This window comes from Penaeus vannamei, chromosome 22, assembly GCF_042767895.1.
Source record: "Penaeus vannamei isolate JL-2024 chromosome 22, ASM4276789v1, whole genome shotgun sequence".
NCBI lineage: Eukaryota > Metazoa > Arthropoda > Malacostraca > Decapoda > Penaeidae > Penaeus > Penaeus vannamei.
Window position 1 is genome coordinate 7,198,443 of NC_091570.1, and position 15,000 is coordinate 7,213,442.

At 52.4% G+C, this 15,000-nt stretch overlaps 1 protein-coding gene across 1 annotated transcript in view; it reads right to left on the minus strand.

Moving 5' to 3' along the window:
* LOC138865709 (axoneme-associated protein mst101(2)-like) overlaps positions 1 to 15,000 on the minus strand; it is a 27,535-nt gene that overhangs the window by 6,480 nt on the left and 6,055 nt on the right. The window contains exons 2-16 of the mRNA XM_070137006.1: positions 12,103 to 12,297; positions 11,454 to 11,653; positions 11,261 to 11,402; positions 10,988 to 11,179; positions 9,416 to 10,561; positions 8,658 to 9,113; positions 8,236 to 8,385; positions 6,773 to 7,777; positions 5,993 to 6,691; positions 5,462 to 5,602; positions 4,737 to 5,045; positions 4,167 to 4,550; positions 3,789 to 3,938; positions 3,081 to 3,317; positions 2,305 to 2,450 (exon numbers count right to left, since the gene is read on the minus strand). Of these exons, the coding sequence (XP_069993107.1) occupies positions 2,305 to 2,450; positions 3,081 to 3,317; positions 3,789 to 3,938; positions 4,167 to 4,550; positions 4,737 to 5,045; positions 5,462 to 5,602; positions 5,993 to 6,691; positions 6,773 to 7,777; positions 8,236 to 8,385; positions 8,658 to 9,113; positions 9,416 to 10,561; positions 10,988 to 11,179; positions 11,261 to 11,402; positions 11,454 to 11,653; positions 12,103 to 12,297 (5,552 nt within the window). The remainder of the gene's footprint in view (positions 1 to 2,304; positions 2,451 to 3,080; positions 3,318 to 3,788; positions 3,939 to 4,166; positions 4,551 to 4,736; positions 5,046 to 5,461; positions 5,603 to 5,992; positions 6,692 to 6,772; positions 7,778 to 8,235; positions 8,386 to 8,657; positions 9,114 to 9,415; positions 10,562 to 10,987; positions 11,180 to 11,260; positions 11,403 to 11,453; positions 11,654 to 12,102; positions 12,298 to 15,000) is intronic.

Sequence of the window (15,000 nt, forward strand, 5' to 3'; positions counted from 1 at the left end):
TCTAAGGTTAACTCTACACCCGCTCTTTGCCTACTGATTATAATCCAATAATCATTACAATAATTATGATCAAACGAACATGAGTCGGGATCGAGACAGTAATCCCCTTTCCTCAGGTATCGTTCGGTTATTTACTTGGACAGGTAACTAATTCTTTCCTTCTAATTTCACAATTTCAATTTATATACTTTACCTTGATCTATGGTTCCTTTCCCAATTATTTTCTTGGCACAATCGAAATCGTCTCCTTTAACTTATTCCATTATGGTATACATCCCCCCCCCCCTCCAAAATAAATAAGATTATCGAATAAATATTTCCTTTAAACAACCGCTAACAATAAACATGGCATGTTGGTCCTTTTCCTCTCTCTCTCTCTCTCTCCCCTCCCCCCCTCCGTGTGTGTGTGTGTGTGTGTGTGTGTTTGTGAGCGATATAAACGCAATGGCGCTGTATGAGTTACCACAATTCTATACATACTCATTCAACAGTTATATTACTTAATTTCTAAAGCATTTCAATCTTCTATTTCCAAGCAAATTAAGATTCTTAATATCCGGCACCTTACTTACCTGTGAGCAATATGAAAGCTATGGCTTCTCAGATGGAACCGTGACGAAATAGCTGCTTACTCCCTTTTCTCTCTTTGAAAGTTAAGTATTAGTACAAGCCAACCTCTTCCAGATTTGTTTAAAAAAAATCGAACAATAAATTTTGATTTATTGATTTGCCTTATTCGTAAAAATACGCAAGAAAACATTCCGGCGAGATTTGGCAATTCTCCGTAATTTAGATATCTCTACAATCAAAATTATACGTCTTTTAAAAGCTAAATCAATATCGACCTTCAGTTACACAGAAACACTTACACACACACACACACCCATATATATATATATATATATATATATATATATATATATATATATATATATATATATATATATGTGTGTGTGTGTGTGTGTGTGTGTGTGTGTGTGTGTGTGTATTATATATATATATATATATATATATATATATATATATATATATATATATATATATATATATATATATATGTATCTGAGATATGAATACATATGTATGGAGCTCTGTTGGTATTACTATTTATATTATGAATATTGTTATAATTTTCATTATTATTAATATCATTATTATTCATGCTATCAATATCGTCATTGAAATTTTCATCATTATCATAATTCTTATTATTATTCTTATTATCATTGTTTTTGCTATAGTCATCGTTATTTTTCATTTATTAGTATTATTTATTATTATTATTATTAATTATTATCATTATTTATCATTATTATTATTATTTATTTATTATTCATTATTGTTATTATTTATTATTATTACTGATAACAGAATTTTCTTCAAATTGACGGTAAAGAGAAGTACAGATCATTAAAGGAATACTTCAGAGAGACAGTTTTTCACCTACGCCGCTTGGTTTATATATGGCACATTTAGATAATTTTTTGAGAGGGGTAAGAGCTAGATAGTAGTGGGGCTATTGAGAGTAAAATAAACCATTTTCTGTTTATAGACGATTTCATTGTTTGGGATTTTTTTTTTTATTTTATTTTTTTTTATTTATTTTTTTTTTTTTTTACAAATTGTTTACACTAAGCTGTAATGTTTAGTTGTTAGAAGAGTGGAGCTTTGATGATGAGAAGGGCTTAAGCCGTGACTATGGAATGGCACTTCCATCTGGACACGTTATGAAAACTAATAATAAGATCACTTTTACGTATTCAAACATGCTAGAGGCGAATGATAGTTACAAAACATATGAAAAAGCAGTAGTTTATGCTTCATATTATTAACAATGTAACGTGCTACCTCGTGTCTGTTGATATCTTGTACGCATGTAACTCCTTGGCAGGTTCCTTGGCCGACTTGGCAGGTTCCTTGGACGACTTGGTAGGTTCCTTGGCCGGCTTGGCAGTTTCCTTGGCCGACTTGGTAGGTTCCTTGGCCGACTTGGCAGGTTCCTTGGCCGACTTGGCAGGTTCCTTGGCCGGCTTGGCAGGTTCCTTGGCCGGCTTGCTAGGTTCCTTGGCCGACTTGGCAGGTTCCTTGGCCGACTTAGTAGGTTCCTTGGCCGGCTTGGCAGTTTCCTTGGCCGACTTGGTAGGTTCCTTGGCCGACTTGGCAGGTTCCTTGGCCGACTTGGCAGGTTCCTTGGCCGGCTTGGCAGGTTCCTTGGCCGGCTTGGTAGGTTCCTTGGCCGACTTGGCAGGTTCCTTGGCCGACTTAGTAGGTTCCTTGGCCGGCTTGGTAGGTTCCTTGGCCGACTTGGCAGGTTCCTTGGCCGACTTGGCAGGTTCCTTGGCCGGCTTGGTAGGTTCCTTGGCCGGCTTGGTAGGTTCATTGGCCGACTTGGCAGGTTCCTTGGCCGACTTGGCAGGTTCCTTGGCCGGCTTGGCAGGTTCCTTGGCCGACTTGGCAGTTTCCTTGGCCGACTTGGCAGGTTCCTTGGCCGACTTGGCAGGTTCCTTGGCCGGCTTGGCAGGTTGCTTGGCCGGCTTGGCAGGTTGCTTGGCCGGCTTGGCAGGTTGCTTAGCCGGCTTGGCAGGTTGCTTGGCCGGCTTGGCAGGTTGCTTGGCCGGCTTGGCAGGTTGCTTAGCCGGCTTGGCAGGTTGCTTGGCAGGTTGCTTGGCCGGCTTGGCAGGTTCCTTGGCCGGTTTGGCAGGTTGCTTGGCAGGTTCCTTTGCCGACTTGGCAGGTTGCTTGGTCGGCTTGGCAGTTTCCTTGGCCGACTTGGCAGGTTCCTTGGCCGACTTGGCAGTTTCCTTGGCCGGCTTGGCAGGTTCCTTGGCCGGCTTGGCAGGTTCCTTGGCCGACTTGGCAGGTTCCTTGGCCGGCTTGGCAGGTTGCTTAGCCGGCTTGGCAGGTTGCTTGGCCGGCTTGGCAGGTTGCTTGGCCGGCTTGGCAGGTTCCTAGGCCGGTTTGGCAGGTTGCTTGGCAGGTTCCTTTGCCGACTTGGCAGGTTGCTTGGTCGGCTTGGCAGTTTCCTTAGCCGACTTGGCAGGTTTATTGGCCGACTTGGCAGTTTCCTTGGCCGGCTTGACAGTTTCCTTGGCCGACTTGGCAGGTTGCTTGGCCGACTTGGCAGGTTCCTTGGCCGACTTGGCAGGTTCGTTGGCCGGCTCCTTGGCCGACTTGGCAGGTTGCTTGGCCGACTTGGCAGGCTCCTTGGCCGACTTGGCAGGTTGCTTGGCCGGCTTGGTAGTTTCCTTGGCCGCCTTGGCAGGTTCCTTGGCCGACTTGGCAGGCTCCTTGGCCGACTTGGCAGTTTCCTTGGCCGGCTTGGTAGGTTCCTTGGCCGACTTGGCAGTTTCCTTGGCCGACTTGGTAGGTTCCTTGGCCGACTTGGCAGGTTCCTTGGCTGACTTGGCAGGTTCCTTGGCCGACTTGGCAGGTTCCTTGGCCGGCTCCTTGGCCGACTTGGCAGGTTGCTTGGCCGGCTTGGCAGGTTGCTTGGCCGGCTTGGCAGGTTCCTTGGCCGACTTGGCAGGTTCCTTGGCCGGCTTGGCAGGTTCCTTGGCCGACTTGGCAGGTTCCTTGGCCGACTTGGCAGGTTCCTTGGCCGGCTTGGCAGTTTCCTTGGCCGGCTTGGCAGTTTCCTTGGCCGGCTTGGCAGGTTGCTTGGCCGGCTTGGCAGGTTCCTTGGTCGGCTTTGCAGTTTCCTTGGCCGACTTGGCAGGTTCCTTGGCCGACTTGGCAGTTTCCTTGGCCAACTTGGCAGGTTCCTTGGCCGGCTTGGCAGTTTCCTTGGCCGACTTGGCAGGTTGCTTGGCCGACTTGGCATGTTCCTTGGCCGGCTTGGCAGGTTCCTTGGCCGACTTGGCCGGTTCATTGGACGACTTGGCAGGTTCCTTGGCCGGGTTGGCAGGTTCCTTGGCTGACTTGGCAGGTTGCTTGGCCGACTTGGCAGGTTGCTTGGCCGACTTGGCAAGTTCCTTGGCCGACTTGGCAGGTTGCTTGGCCGACTTGGCAGGTTCCTTGGCCGGCTTGGCAGATTCCTTGGCCGACTTGGCATGTTCCTTGGCCAACTTGGCAGGTTGCTTGGCCGACTTGGCAGGTTGCTTGGCCGGCTTGGCAGATTCCTTGGCCGACTTGGCAGGTTCCTTGGCCGACTTGGCAGGTTCCTTGGCCGGCTTGGCAGGTTGCTTGGCTGACTTGGTAGGTTCCTTGGCCGGCTTGGCAGGTTCCTTGGCCGGCTTGGCATGTTCCTTGGCCAACTTGGCAGGTTCCTTGGCCGGATTGGCAGGTTCCTTGGCCGACTTGGCAGGTTCTTTGGCCGACTTGGCAGGTTGCTTGGCAGGTTCCTTGGCCGGCTTGGCAGGTTCCTTGGCCGGCTTGGCAGGTTCCTTGGCCGACTTGGTAGGTTGCTTGGCCGACTTGGTAGGTTGCTTGGCAGGTTCCTTGGCCGGTTTGGCAGGTTCCTTGGCCGGCTTGGCAGGTTTCTTGGCCGGGTTGGCAGTTTCCTTGGCCGACTTGGCAGGTTCCTTGGCCGGTTTGGCAGGTTGCTTGGCCGACTTGGCAGTTTCCTTGGCCGGGTTGGCAGTTTCCTTGGCTGACTTGGCAGGTTGCTTGGCCGACTTGGCAGGTTGCTTGGCCGGCTTGGCAGGTTCCTTGGCCGGCTTAGCAGGTTCCTTGGCCGGCTTGGCAGGTTCCTTGGCCGACTTGGCAGGTTCCTTGGCCGGTTTGGCAGGTTCCTTGGCCGACTTGGCAGGTTCCTTGGCCGGCTTGGCAGTTTCCTTGGCCGACTTGGCAGGTTCCTTGGCCAGCTTGGCAGGTTTCTTTGCCGACGTGGCAGGTTCCTTGGCCGGTTTGGCAGGTTCCTTGGCCGACTTGGCATGTTCCTTGGCCGGCTTGGCAGTTTCCTTGGCCGACTTGGCAGGTTCCTTGGCCGGCTTGGTAGGTTCCTTGGCCGGCTTGGCATGTTCCTTGACCGACTTGGCGGGTTCCTTGGCCGACTTGGCATGTTCCTTGGCCGACTTGGCATGTTCCTTGGCCGACTTGGCAGGTTCCTTGGCCGACTTGGCAGGTTCCTTGGCCGACTTGGCAGGTTCCTTGGCCGGCTTGGCAGGTTCCTTGGCTGGCTTGGCAGGTTGCTTGGCCGGCTTGGCAGGTTCCTTGGCCGGCTTGGCAGTTTCTTTGGCCGACTTGGCAGGTTCCTTGGCCGACTTGGTAGGTTGCTTGTTAGGTTGCTTGGCCGGTTTGGCAGGTTCCTTGGCAGGTTCCTTGGTCAGCTTGGCAGGTTCCTTGGCCGGCTTGGCAGTTTCCTTGTTTCCTTGGCCGGCTTGGCAGGTTCCTTGGCCGGCTTGGCAGGTTCCTTAGCCGACTTGGCAGGTTCCTTGGCCGACTTGGCAGGTTCTTTTGCCGGCTTGGCAGTTTCCTTGGCCGACTTGGCAGGTTTCTTGGCCGACTTGGCAGGTTCCCTGGCCGGCTTGGCAGGTTGCTTGGCTGACTTGGTAGGTTCCTTGGCCGGCTTGGCAGGTTCCTTGGCCGGCTTGGCATGTTCCTTGGCCAACTTGGCAGGTTCCTTGGCCGACTTGGCAGGTTGCTTGGCAGGTTCCTTGGCCGGCTTGGCAGGTTCCTTGGCCGGCTTGGCAGGTTCCTTGGCCGACTTGGCAGGTTGCTTGGCCGACTTGGCAGGTTCCTTGGCCGGCTTGGCAGGTTCCTTGGCCGACTTGGCAGGTTCCTTGGCCGACTTGGCAGGTTGCTTGGCAGGTTCCTTGGCCGACTTGGCAGGTTCCTTGGCCGGCTTGGCAGGTTCCTTGGCCGACTTGGCAGGTTGCTTGGCCGACTTGGTAGGTTGCTTGGCAGGTTCCTTGGCCGGCTTGGCAGGTTCCTTGGCCGGCTTGGCAGTTTCCTTGGCCGACTTGGCAGGTTCCTTGGCCGGATTGGCAGGTTCCTTGGCCGACTTGGCAGGTTCCTTGGCCGACTTGGCAGGTTGCTTGGCAGGTTCCTTGGCCGGCTTGGCAGGTTCCTTGGCCGGCTTGGCAGGTTCCTTGGCCGACTTGGCAGGTTGCTTGGCCGACTTGGTAGGTTGCTTGGCAGGTTCCTTGGCCGGTTTGGCAGTTTCCTTGGTCGGCTTGGCAGGTTCCTTTGCCGGCTTGGCAGGTTTCTTGGCCGGCTTGGCAGTTTCCTTGGCCGACTTGGCAGGTTCCTTGGCCGGTTTGGCAGGTTTCTTGGCCGACTTGGCAGTTTCCTTGGCCGACTTGGCAGGTTGCCTGGCCGACTTGGCAGGTTGCTTGGCCGGCTTGGCAGGTTCCTTGGCCGGATTGGCAGGTTTCTTTGCCGACGTGGCAGGTTCCTTGGCCGGTTTGGCAGGTTCCTTGGCCGACTTGGCAGATTCCTTGGCCGACTTGGCAGGTTCCTTGGCCGGCTTGGCAGTTTCCTTGGCCGACTTGGCAGGTTCCTTGGCCGGCTTGGCAGGTTTCTTTGCCGACGTGGCAGGTTCCTTGGCCGGTTTGGCAGGTTCCTTGGCCGACTTGGCATGTTCCTTGGCCGGCTTGGCAGTTTCCTTGGCCGACTTGGCAGGTTCCTTGGCCGGCTTGGTAGGTTCCTTGGTCGGCTTGGCATGTTCCTTGACCGACTTGGCGGGTTCCTTGGCCGACTTGGCATGTTCCTTGGCCGACTTGGCATGTTCCTTGGCCGACTTGGCAGGTTCCTTGGCCGACTTGGCAGGTTGCTTGGCAGGTTCCTTGGCCGGCTTGGCAGGTTCCTTGGCTGGCTTGGCAGGTTGCTTGGCCGGCTTGGCAGGTTCCTTGGCCGGCTTGGCAGTTTCTTTGGCCGACTTGGCAGGTTCCTTGGCCGACTTGGTAGGTTGCTTGTTAGGTTGCTTGGCCGGTTTGGCAGGTTCCTTGGCAGGTTCCTTGGTCAGCTTGGCAGGTTCCTTGGCCGGCTTGGCAGTTTCCTTGGCCGGCTTGGCAGGTTCCTTGGCCGGTTTGGCAGGTTGCTTGGCCGACTTAGCAGGTTCCTTGGTCGGCTTGGCAGGTTGCTTGGCCGACTTGGCAGTTTCCTTAGCCGGCTTGGCAGTTTCCTTGGCCGACTTGGCAGGTTGCTTGGCCGGCTTGGCAGTTTCCTTGGCCGGTTTGGCAGGTTCCTTGGCCGACTTAGCAGGTTCCTTGGCCAGTTTGGCAGTTTCCTTGGCCGACTTAGCAGGTTCCTTGGCCTGTTTGGCAGGTTCCTTTACCGACTTGGCAGATTCCTTGGCCGGCTTGGCAGTTTCCTTGGCCGACTTGGCAGGTTTCTTGGCCGACTTGGCAGTTTCCTTGGCCGGCTTGGCAGTTTCCTTGGCCGACTTGGCAGGTTGCCTGGCCGACTTGGGAGGTTGCTTGGCCGGCTTGGCAGATTCCTTGGCCGGCTTGGCAGGTTCCTTGGCCGGCTTGGCAGGTTTCTTTGCCGACGTGGCAGGTTCCTTGGCCGGTTTGGCAGGTTCCTTGGCCGACTTGGCAGGTTCCTTGGCCGGCTTGGCAGTTTCCTTGGCCGACTTGGCAGGTTCCTTGGCCAGCTTGGCAGGTTTCTTTGCCGACGTGGCAGGTTCCTTGGCCGGTTTGGCAGGTTCCTTGGCCGACTTGGCATGTTCCTTGGCCGGCTTGGCAGTTTCCTTGGCCGACTTGGCAGGTTCCTTGGCCGGCTTGGTAGGTTCCTTGGCCGGCTTGGCATGTTCCTTGACCGACTTGGCGGGTTCCTTGGCCGACTTGGCATGTTCCTTGGCCGACTTGGCATGTTCCTTGGCCGACTTGGCAGGTTCCTTGGCCGACTTGGCAGGTTCCTTGGCCGACTTGGCAGGTTCCTTGGCCGGCTTGGCAGGTTCCTTGGCTGGCTTGGCAGGTTGCTTGGCCGGCTTGGCAGGTTCCTTGGCCGGCTTGGCAGTTTCTTTGGCCGACTTGGCAGGTTCCTTGGCCGACTTGGTAGGTTGCTTGTTAGGTTGCTTGGCCGGTTTGGCAGGTTCCTTGGCAGGTTCCTTGGTCAGCTTGGCAGGTTCCTTGGCCGGCTTGGCAGTTTCCTTGTTTCCTTGGCCGGCTTGGCAGGTTCCTTGGCCGGTTTGGCAGGTTGCTTGGCCGAATTGGCAGGTTCCTTGGCCGGCTTGGCAGGTTCCTTAGCCGACTTGGCAGGTTCCTTGGCCGACTTGGCAGGTTCTTTTGCCGGCTTGGCAGTTTCCTTGGCCGACTTGGCAGGTTTCTTGGCCGACTTGGCAGGTTCCCTGGCCGGCTTGGCAGGTTGCTTGGCTGACTTGGTAGGTTCCTTGGCCGGCTTGGCAGGTTCCTTGGCCGGCTTGGCATGTTCCTTGGCCAACTTGGCAGGTTCCTTGGCCGGATTGGCAGGTTCCTTGGCCGACTTGGCAGGTTCCTTGGCCGACTTGGCAGGTTGATGGCAGGTTCCTTGGCCGGCTTGGCAGGTTCCTTGGCCGGCTTGGCAGGTTCCTTGGCCGACTTGGCAGGTTGCTTGGCCGACTTGGTAGGTTGCTTGGCAGGTTCCTTGGCCGGTTTGGCAGTTTCCTTGGTCGGCTTGGCAGGTTCCTTTGCCGGCTTGGCAGGTTTCTTGGCCGGCTTGGCAGTTTCCTTGGCCGACTTGGCAGGTTCCTTTGCCGACTTGGCAGGTTGCTTGGTCGGCTTGGCAGGTTCCTTGGCCGACTTGGCAGGTTCCTTGGCCGACTTGCCAGGTTCCTTGGCCGGCTTGGCAGGTTCCTTGGCCGGTTTGGCAGGTTTCTTTGCCGACGTGGCAGGTTCCTTGGCCGGCTTGGCAGTTTCCTTGGCCGACTTGGCAGGTTCCTTGGCCGGCTTGGTAGGTTCCTTGACCGACTTGGCAGGTTCCTTGGCCGGCTTGGCAGGTTCCTTGGCCGGTTTGGCAGGTTTCTTTGCCGACGTGGCAGGTTCCTTGGCCGGCTTGGCAGTTTCCTTGGCCGACTTGGCAGGTTCCTTGGCCGGCTTGGCAGTTTCCTTGGCCGACTTGGCAGGTTCCTTGGCCGGCTTGGTAGGTTCCTTGGCCGACTTGGCATGTTCCTTGACCGACTTGGCGGGTTCCTTGGCCGACTTGGCATGTTCCTTGGCCGACTTGGCATGTTCCTTGGCCGACTTGGCAGGTTCCTTGGCCGACTTGGCAGGTTCCTTGGCCGACTTGGCAGGTTGCTTGGCAGGTTCCTTGGCCGGCTTGGCAGGTTCCTTGGCTGGCTTGGCAGGTTGCTTGGCCGGCTTGGCAGGTTCCTTGGCCGGCTTGGCAGTTTCCTTGGCCGACTTGGCAGGTTCCTTGGCCGACTTGGTAGGTTGCTTGTTAGGTTGCTTGGCCGGTTTGGCAGGTTCCTTGGCAGGTTCCTTGGTCAGCTTGGCAGGTTCCTTGGCCGGCTTGGCAGTTTCCTTGTTTCCTTGGCCGGCTTGGCAGGTTCCTTGGCCGGTTTGGCAGGTTGCTTGGCCGACTTGGCAGTTTCCTTGGCCGACTTGGCAGGTTCCTTGGCCGACTTGGTAGGTTCCTTGGTCGGCTTGACAGGTTCCTTGGCCGACTTGGCAGGTTGCTTGGCCGGATTGGCAGTTTCCTTGGCCGGTTTGGCAGGTTCCTTGGCCGACTTAGCAGGTTCCTTGGCCTGTTTGGCAGTTTCCTTGGCCGACTTAGCAGGTTCCTTGGCCTGTTTGGCAGGTTCCTTTACCGACTTGGCAGATTCCTTGGCCGGCTTGGCAGTTTCCTTGGCCGACTTGGCAGGTTCCTTGGCCGACTTGGCAGGTTCCTTGGCCGGCTTGGCAGTTTCCTTGGCCGACTTGGCAGGTTCCTTGGCCGGCTTGGCAGGTTTCTTTGCCGACGTGGCAGGTTCCTTGGCCGGTTTGGTAGGTTGCTTGGCCGACTTGGCAGTTTCCTTGGCCGGCTTGGCAGTTTCCTTGGCCGACTTGGCAAGTTCCTTGGCCGGCTTGGTAGGTTCCTTGGACGACTTGGCATGTTCCTTGGCCGACTTGGCAGGTTCCTTGGCCGACTTGGCATGTTCTTTGGCCGACTTGGCAGGTTCCTTGGCCGACTTGGCAGGTTCCTTGGCCGACTTGGCAGGTTGCTTGGAAGGTTCCTTGGCCGGCTTGGTAGGTTCCTTGGCTGGCTTGGCAGGTTTCTTGGCCGGCTTGGCAGGTTTCTTGGCCGGCTTGGCAGTTTCCTTGGCCGACTTGGCAGGTTCCTTGGCCGACTTGGTAGGTTGCTTGGCAGGTTGCTTGGCCGGTTCCTTGGTCGGCTTGGCAGGTTCCTTGGCCGGTTTGGCAGGTTGCTTGGCCGACTTGGCAGTTTCCTTGGCCGGCTTGTCAGCTTCCTTGGCAGGTTGCTTGGCCGGATTGGCAGGTTCCTTGGCCGACTTGGCAGGTTCCTTGGTCGGCTGGACAGGTTCCTTGGCCGACTTGGCAGGTTCCTTGGCCGGCTTGGCAGTTTCCTTGGCCGACTTAGCAGGTTCCTTGGCCTGTTTGGCAGGTTGCTTGGCAGGTTCCTTTACCGACTTGGCAGATTCCTTGGCCGGCTTGGCAGGTTTCTTTGCCGACTTGGCAGGTTCCTTGGCCGGCTTGGCAGGTTCCTTGGCCGACTTGGCAGGTTCCTTGGCCGACTTGGCAGGTTCCTTGGCCGACTTGGCAGGTTCCTTGGCCGACTTGGCAGGTTCCTTGGCCGACTTGGCAGGTTCCTTGGCGGGTTCCTTGGCCGACTTGGCAGGTTCCTTGGCGGGTTCCTTGGCCGACTTGGCAGGTTCCTTGGCCGACTTGGCAGGTTCCTTGGCCGACTTGGCGGGTTCCTTGGCCGACTTGGCAGGTTCCGTGGCGGGTTCCTTGGCCGACTTGGAAGGTTCCTTGGCCGACTTGGCAGGTTCCGTGGCGGGTTCCTCGTCCGACTCCTTGGCAGGTTCCTTGGCCGACTTGGCAGGTTCCTTGGCGGGTTCCTTGGCCGACTTGGCAGGTTCCTTGGCCGACTTCGAACGTTCCTTGGCCGGCTTGGCAGGTTCCTTGGCCGGCTTGGCAGGTTCCTTGGCCGACTTGGCAGGTTCCTTGGCCGACTTGGCAGATTCCTTGACCGACTTGGTAGGTTCCTTGGCCGGCTTGGCAGGTTCCTTGGCCGGCTTGGCATGTTCCTTGGCCAACTTGGCAGGTTCCTTGGCCGGATTGGCAGGTTCCTTGGCCGGATTGGCAGGTTCCTTGGCCGACTTGGCAGGTTCCTTGGCCGACTTGGCAGGTTCCTTGGCCGGTTTGGCAGTTTCCTTGGTCGGCTTGGCAGGTTCCTTGGCCGGCTTGGCAGGTTTCTTGGCCGGCTTGGCAGTTTCCTTGGCCGACTTGGCAGGTTCCTTGGCCGGTTTGGCAGGTTTCTTGGCCGACTTGGCATGTTCCTTGACCGACTTGGCAGGTTCCTTGGCCGACTTGGCAGGTTGCCTGGCCGACTTGGCAGGTTGCTTGGCCGGCTTGGCAGGTTCCTTGGCCGGCTTGGCAGGTTCCTTGGCCGACTTGGCAGGTTCCTTGGCCGGCTTGGCAGTTTCCTTGGCCGACTTGGCAGGTTTCTTGGCCGGCTTGGTAGGTTCCTTGGCCGACTTGGCATGATCCTTGACCGACTTGGCGGGTTCCTTGGCCGACTTGGCATGTTCCTTGGCCGACTTGGCATGTTCCTTGGCCGACTTGGCAGGTTCCTTGGCCGACTTGGCAGGTTATTTGGCCGACTTGGCAGGTTGCTTGGCAGGTTCCTTTGCCGGCTTGGCAGGTTCCTTGGCTGGCTTGGCAGGTTGCTTGGCAGGTTCCTTGGCCGGCTTGGCAGTTTCCTTGGCCGACTTGGCAGGTTCCTTGGCCGACTTGGTAGGTTGCTTGGCCGGTTTGGCAGGTTCCTTGGCAGGTTCCTTGGTCAGCTTGGCAGGTTCCTTGGCCGGCTTGGCAGTTTCCTTGTTTCCTTGGCCGGCTTGGCAGGTTCCTTGGTCGGCTTGGCAGGTTGCTTGGCCGACTTGGCAGTTTCCTTAGCCGGCTTGGCAGTTTCCTTGGCCGACTTGGCAGGTTCCTTGGCCGACTTGGCAGGTTCCTTGGTCGGCTTGACAGGTTCCTTGGCCGACTTGGAAGGTTGCTTGGCCGGCTTGGCAGTTTCCTTGGCCGGTTTGGCAGGTTCCTTGGCCGGCTTGGCAGTTTCCTTGGCCGGTTTGGCAGGTTCCTTGGCCGACTTAGCAGGTTCCTTGGCCAGTTTGGCAGGTTGCTTGGCAGGTTCCTTTACCGACTTGGCAGATTCCTTGGCCGGCTTGGCAGTTTCCTTGGCCGACTTGGCAGGTTGCTTGGCCGACTTGGCAGGTTCCTTGGCCGGCTTGGCAGGTTCCTTGGCCAACTTGGCAGGTTCCTTGGCCGGCTTGGCAGTTTCCTTGGCCGACTTGGCAGGTTCCTTGGCCGGCTTGGCAGGTTTCTTTGCCGACTTGGCAGGTTCCTTGGCCGGCTAGGCAGGTTTCTTTACCGACTTGGCAGGTTCCTTGGCCGGCTTGGCAGGTTTTTATGCCGACTTGGCAGGTTCCTTGGCCGGCTTGGCAGGTTCCTTGGCCGACTTGGCAGGTTGCTTGGCAGGTTCCTTGGCCGACTTGGCAGGTTCCTTGGCCGTCTTGGCAGGTTCCTTGGCCGGCTTAGCAGGTTCCTTGGCCGACTTGGCAGGTTGCTTGGCAGGTTCCTTGGCCGACTTGGCAGGTTGCTTGGCCGACTTGGCAGGTTCCTTGGCCGTCTTGGCAGGTTCCTTGGCCGGCTTGGCAGGTTCCTTGGCCGACTTGGCAGGTTGCTTGGCAGGTTCCTTGGCCGACTTGGCAGGTTCCTTGGCCGACTTGGCAGGTTCCTTGGCCGGCTTGGCAGGTTCCTTGGCCGACTTGGCAGGTTCCTTGGCCGGCTTGGCAGGTTCCTTGGCCGGCTTGGCAGGTTCCTTGGCCGACTTGGCAGGTTCCTTGGCCGACTTGGCAGATTCCTTGGCCGACACGGCACGCAAGAGCAATAAAAGTACCTTCCTTATTGTAGTATGTTATTAGACTTCCAATGAACCTATCGGATTACAGCTCCAAGCTTAAAGGAATTACCATGGAACAACACAGAGCTGGCACTTCGAACGAATTATGGAAAATACAACAGTGAAATGACAGACTTCTCGTGTGTGGTGAGAGAGAGAGAGAGAGAGAGAAAATATATATGTCAGCTGAATGGCTCAAAAGGCAAGTGGTAGTATGACAACACCACGTGCATTGTACGCTGGAAGTTATGTGAAAAATACGACTTGGAGAGAAAAGAATATAACGTATTGTGGGGTTTGAATATTCAGTGCGACCACGTAATCCAGGCAAAACGTCGACCAGGCATTGCTGTAGTTGAGAAGGTGACTTGTTCACAGAGGAATAACAAAAACGACATTATATATGATAATGATGATACAAAGTATATTACTAATAGTATCATTCAAAGTGAGGATAATAGAACCAATCATACTAATATCAACCATAAGAGTACTGATAATAATATAGGCTACAATAATAATGGTATTACCAGTAATGCTGATAATGATAATTACAATGGCAATGGTAATACCAATGACAATGATTATGAGAATAATAATAATAAAAAGGCAGAATATGATATGTATAATAATAATAATGAAACTAATGATCGAAATATTTAAGATAAGAATAACAATAGTTATTTGATAAATATACATAATGATAAGGACACTAAAATAGTTATAATAATGCTTATGTTGATAATGAAATCCCAATAATAATAATGAAAGTTTCAATTTTGACAAAGGTATTATGTTTATGATTATGATAACGATACTGAGGATGATAGCAATGACAATGTGATGATGATGATATAGATAATGATAATAATAGCAATAACAGTGGTGGTGGTGGTGATGATGATGAACATAAGTATGATTATGACAAAGATAACCATAATTATAATTATATCAATGACATTGATAATGATGATGATGGGAATGATAATAATGATCATATTAATAATGATGGTGATAATGATACTAACTAATAATGAAAACAATAATGATTGATAATAAAAACAATGATGATGACGATGATAACAACAACAACAATAATAAGTTATGATTATTTTTTTCATTATCATTGATATTGTTATTATCATCATCGTTATTGTGAAAAAATAACTATTATAGTAATAATAACAGTAACAATAAAAGTAATAGTAATTAAAACGATAAAGATAACAACGATGATAATAATAAGGATACTAATAATAATGCTAATGATAATAACAATTTCATTAATAATAACAATGATGATAATAATAGAAATAATAATAATATTGATAATTATGACAATATAACAATAATCACTAGCATTAGCAACAGTATTCAGGTTCTTAATACTGATATGAATAACAATAATAATAAGATTATTATTATCATTATTATTACTACTGCTATTATTATTACTCTCATCATTATTGTTAACATTGTGATCATTATTATAATTGCCACTATTTTTATCCTTAACATTAATATGATCATTATTTTTATTTTTTATATTACGATTATCGTTACACATTACTATTGTTATTATCATTATTGTTCTTTTTTGTTATTATTATTATTGCTATTGTTGTCATTATCATCAGTATCATTATTGTTATCATCATTATTATTATTACTTTTATTATCATTATCGTGATTACTATAATGAGCTAATTCCAGTGCAAGACTCAGTGCAGCCTAAATCGTTATCATTATCATCATTATCATGATTACCATTATTACTATTATTTTGATCATTATCATCATTATCATAATTACTTTAATAGGTCTAATGCTAGTATTGTCAAATGCCTGGTAACTGGCAAAACTATGCAATTATCTTTTACTTAAATTTACTAAACATTTAACTGCTCCCCATAAGAAGGAAAGGTAAGAGAAGCATATGGGAACAGTGAATGCAAGAGAGAATAAAACAGGGTTATAAAATGTGAAGTAAGAGGCAAGATACACAGTTAAACACCGCGT